Source organism: Octopus bimaculoides, chromosome 8, assembly GCF_001194135.2.
Source record: "Octopus bimaculoides isolate UCB-OBI-ISO-001 chromosome 8, ASM119413v2, whole genome shotgun sequence".
Taxonomy (NCBI): Eukaryota; Metazoa; Mollusca; class Cephalopoda; order Octopoda; family Octopodidae; genus Octopus; species Octopus bimaculoides.
Genome location: NC_068988.1, coordinates 87529161 through 87533987, shown reverse-complemented (window position 1 = coordinate 87533987; position 4827 = coordinate 87529161). Strand labels below are relative to the sequence as shown.

Genomic DNA, 4827 nt, shown 5'->3' with positions numbered 1-4827 from the left:
TGGACATAAAACAAACAGAATATTTGGGCCAGATGCAGCTGGTTTAAATGCTAAAGGTTTGAAGGTCTTTTGGGCCAGAACTGACCCAGGGTTTAACAAAGAAGGATACATCAGACAATAAAGTCCTTGATATGTTATGTCTAAATAAAAGATGAGATTGTAACAACTGGAATATTTTTAACCCTTTAGCATTTGAACTGGCCAGATGTGGCCTCTCACACCAACCCAACAATGTCATTCTAAAAATAAACAATCTCATCTTCGAAATCTCAAAGCTACAAGATAATGCATTATTAATTCAAAACAATCATCATCATCATTTAATGTCCGTTTTTTTATGCTGGCCTGGGCTGGGTGGTTTGACAGGAGCTGACCAGCTGAAGGGCTGTTCAGACTCCATGTCTGATTTGACATGGTTTCTATGGCTGGATGCTCTTCCAAATACCAACCACTTTACAGAGTGCACTGCATGTTTTTACGCAGCACCAGAATGAGTGCTTCTTACATGGCACCAGCAATTATGAGCCCACAAGGTTAGGGATGCTCAGCTGGGGAAGGTAGCAAGGGGCAAGCCTGGACACAAGGGCAACCACACTTTTACCTAGCTTGGCATGTCTTTTCAAACATGGCAAATCATCAGGAATCTCAGTCCCCAGCTATCCCCTCTTTGAGTCCCAAAGTTTGTAGATCCTTTCTCACCACTTTGTCCCATTGTCTTCCTGAGTCTTTCTCGGTCTACCTCTAAGCATTACTTTTAACAGAATAATGTGAATGCTAAAATGTTAAACAGACTATTGCTGTTGGGTCAGAGATATCCTGGATCAACACAATAGCAGAGAACAACGTAAAAGTGGTCGTAAAACTTACCTATTTGGTTGGAAAGAGATTTTGTCGAAGCCTGTAATCTCACAGAGATCTTTCTCAAGGCTTTTGAACATCTCTATGTAACCTTCAGCTTGTTCTTTGGGTGCAAATGGATGCAAAGATGTGAATTCATTCCAGGAACATGGCTGTAAGGAGAATATACAGCAAATAATTAACATCCTTATTAATTAGTAAGGTCATAGATCACTTTGGTTATCTTCTGGAATGCTAGTAAGTGTTGAACAGGTCTATAATGTTGTAAAGGGACAATATTTGATGGTTGCATAACCTTATCAATTTGGCCACACATTTCTTCTTCTGTGTCATGCTGAATCACCCCATGAATTATGTTAGGGGTATGCATGTCTGTGGAGTGCTCAGCCATTTGCACATTAATTTCATGAGCAGGCTGTTTCATCAATCAAATCAACTGGAATCCTTATCGTTGTAACCAACAGAGTGCCAGTTAGCAAGATTGTGTACACTCAAATGTAGAAAGACCTTCACTACAGATACTGTCTTGAGAGAGAAGTTCTCTCCATAGAACAATGTGTGTAAGAAACACATAGAGCTGGACTATGATGTCAAGGGAGGTTCTGTATCATTAAGCTTCATCAGCAACAGACACTGAATCCATGTAGCTGAAGAAGTAGAGACACATGTTCTACATTCCAGTGATGTCACTCATAGCTCATCTTGGTGTGTTTTGTGTTTTTCATTCACATTGACTGTAAGGAGAATTCATCTTCCAAAACAGTCACCACAGCAAAGGTCTTTCTGTGTTATGTTGAACATAAATATACAGAGCATTTTTATCAAGTGATGCAGTTGTACTTGTGCCAAACTGAAACAGTGAGAGTGAAGGAGAAATAGAGGGCAAGTGAAAATCATCAATTAAGAGAGAGAAGGGAGGGAGAGATAGGGGCAAAGAGAGAGAAAGAACTTACAATCAGCTCTGAAGAAGCATTCAGTTTCATGGTACAGGAACCTAGAGGTATCATCGAGTGAACCAGCGAGAGGTCTTTGTTTTCCAGCATTTTCATGTAACGCACAATGTTGGTCTCAGAATGATATCTTGTATAAGAAAGAGGGGAAGAGACATAAATACAAACTCAAACACAGCCCGGCACCCCAACATACAGTTTTATGTAAAGAGGACACAGAATGTGGTAGAGTTTATTTGTTCAGTCATGAAAAATGATAACTCACTGTCGTTACTCTGAGCTTCTCACTTAAATATATTTTGTTCAAGTGAGAATGAGAAAGGAGTCTCTTCTATTTAACAACTGAATCAATCCACATAGCTGTGAAACCCTTAGTAGCTAAAGAGTGAATCTTTAGATTGAAATGAACAAATGCATGTATGAACAAGAGAGAATGTGTGTGTATGTATGTACATAAGGAACAGCTTTTCAGACATGTTATTTTAAAGACATGATTAATGTTCAAGTCATACTTTCTATCAATAATTTTCATATTTCCTTATTAGAAATAGAAAATATAAACATAAAAGACTAACAAAGAAATATGGAAATTATTTAATAAAGAAAGATTAAACCCAAATAGTCACCATCAATATCTTCATATATATTATAATGTCCATATTCTTCACTGGCACGAGTTGGACAATTTGATAGGAGGTGAACGGTCCAAGGATTGCATTTTGCTCCAACGTCTGCTTTGGCATAGCTTCTATGGCTGAATGTCCTTCCCAATGTCTTTAATATAGATATGTTGTTTATTTCATTTGTTTTATTTGCTAAACATCTGCTTTTTCCATGCCAACATGATTTTAATGCAGGAATTTTACAACTGGATTACTGCTCCTGTTGCAAACCCTCTATTGCAGATTAGGGACTTTTATAATTTATAAGTCTTATACATATCAGCACCATTTAAGTCTACTTTCCATGTTTCCATAGTTCAAATGAGAGTAAGTTGGAGCAGTGTTTTCCACTGCCATTTGCCCTTCCTGACGCTAGCTCCTGCCTTTTGCCAAACAAGATAATAATCCCAGTTTACAACCAACAGTGATACATAAATGGCACTCATTCTGGTGGAATGTAAAAGACACTCACTACACTCTATGGAGTGGTTTGTATTAGGAAGGGCATCCAACAATAGAAACCAAGCCAACATAGACTGGAGCACAGGTCAATCAATAATTTTCATATTTCCTTATCATTCAAACTGTCCAACCCATACCAGTATAGAAAACAGATACTATATGATAATGATGATGAACACATGACAACAAGAGGATGAATTCAACACACACACACATACTCTGTAATAATGGGCTTCTTTCGGTTTGGAAAACGAACTTCTTAACCACACAGCTTTGTCTGAACATATAATAATATAAGCCAAGCTTACATTCCAGAAGTTTTAAGACTTTTTTTTAGGAGAGGCAGTTATAGCTGTTGTAGATCATTGCAATTTCATACATCCTTACAATGCATCTACTAAGATGACCTACCAACTTTTTTCTCCATTCCAGATTGAAGGAGACAACTGTAATAGCACTTTGAACACACCCTACTAAACACTGCTAGTCATTGCCTACTAAACATTACTTGTCACAATTCCATCCTGGTAACCAGCAACTAGACAGAGATGGCATCACAACTGTCTCTTATCCTCCCTGCAGTCAAAACATTGCTCTGTGTGATATTTGGTTGTTTCCCCAAATGAATTTCATGAGCAGGCTGTTTCATCAATCAAATCAACTGGAATCCTTATCGTTGTAACCAACGGAGTGCCAGTTAGCAAGATTGTGTACACTCAAATGTAGAAAAACCTTCACTGCAGATACTGTCTTGAGAGAGAAGTTCTCCTCAGAGAACAATGTGTGTAAGAAACACATAGAGCTGGACTATGATGTCAAGGGAGGTTCTGTATCATTAAGCTTCATCAGCAACAGACACTGAATCCATGTAGCTGAAGAAGTAGAGAGACATGTTCTACATTCCAATGATGTCATTCATAGCTCATCTTGTGTTTTGTGTTTTTCATTCACATTGACTGTAAGGAGAATTTATCTTCCAAAACAGTCACCACAGCAAAGGTCTTTCTGTGTTATGTTGTTTTGAAAATATTAAAGAAGATGGAGGAGGCTGTAACAAGGGTCCAGGACACATACTCTTTGAAGGACTTCCATGGGGCCTACACAAAATGGCTGGAGCACTACAACAAGTACACTGAAGTCAGAGGATCCTACTTTGAAAGAAATTAGTGTTTTATACATTTTTGAAATTAATAAATGTCTCTCCTGAAAAACTCTCAAAACTATTATCTATACACACACATGCAAAGGCGTGGTTGTGCGGTTAGAAGTTCATTTTCTATTTGTGATGTTTCCAGTTAAGAAGTCCCACTGCATGAAACTTTGGGCATTTACTATAGCCCTAAGCCAAATGACACTTTGAGAGTGGATTCAATAGATCGAAATTGTAGAAAGCTGTTGTTTACATATACATATGCATGTCAGTGCACAAGCAGTTCACACACCATGTAAAAGTCTGTTGGGAAACTCTCTCCTCCTTCTTCTACAAATCAGTAGTATAGAAAGAATGTGTTTTCATTCTGTTCTTAATTAATCCACAGTGAAGCTTTATGTTTATATTTATTTCAGTTTTTTTGATTTCAGCTGTATTGCGATATATAATGTATGGTTTCAAGTTTGGAGTCCCACTGCATAACACCTTGGGCAAATGTCTGCTACTAAAGCCTCAAGCTGACCAAAGCCTTGTGAATGGATTTGGTAGACAGAAGTTCCTGTCGTGTATACATGCGTGTGAAAGTGCTAGTGCTTCCTATAACTATATATATATATTGGTATAAAAGACAGAAAACTAGACAGAAGTTCCTGTCGTGTATACATGCGTGTGAAAGTGCTAGTGCTTCTTATAACTATATATATATATATTGGTATAAAAGACAGAAAACCAGCCAACTTATTAC

General features: G+C 37.7%; 1 protein-coding gene across 1 annotated transcript in view; it reads right to left on the bottom strand.

The window, feature by feature from the left end:
- LOC106880430 (glycine dehydrogenase (decarboxylating), mitochondrial) overlaps window positions 1–4827 on the bottom strand; it is a 98875-nt gene that overhangs the window by 29195 nt on the left and 64853 nt on the right. The window contains exons 14-15 of the mRNA XM_052970245.1: window positions 1812–1938; window positions 868–1010 (exon numbers count right to left, since the gene is read on the bottom strand). Of these exons, the coding sequence (XP_052826205.1) occupies window positions 868–1010; window positions 1812–1938 (270 nt within the window). The remainder of the gene's footprint in view (window positions 1–867; window positions 1011–1811; window positions 1939–4827) is intronic.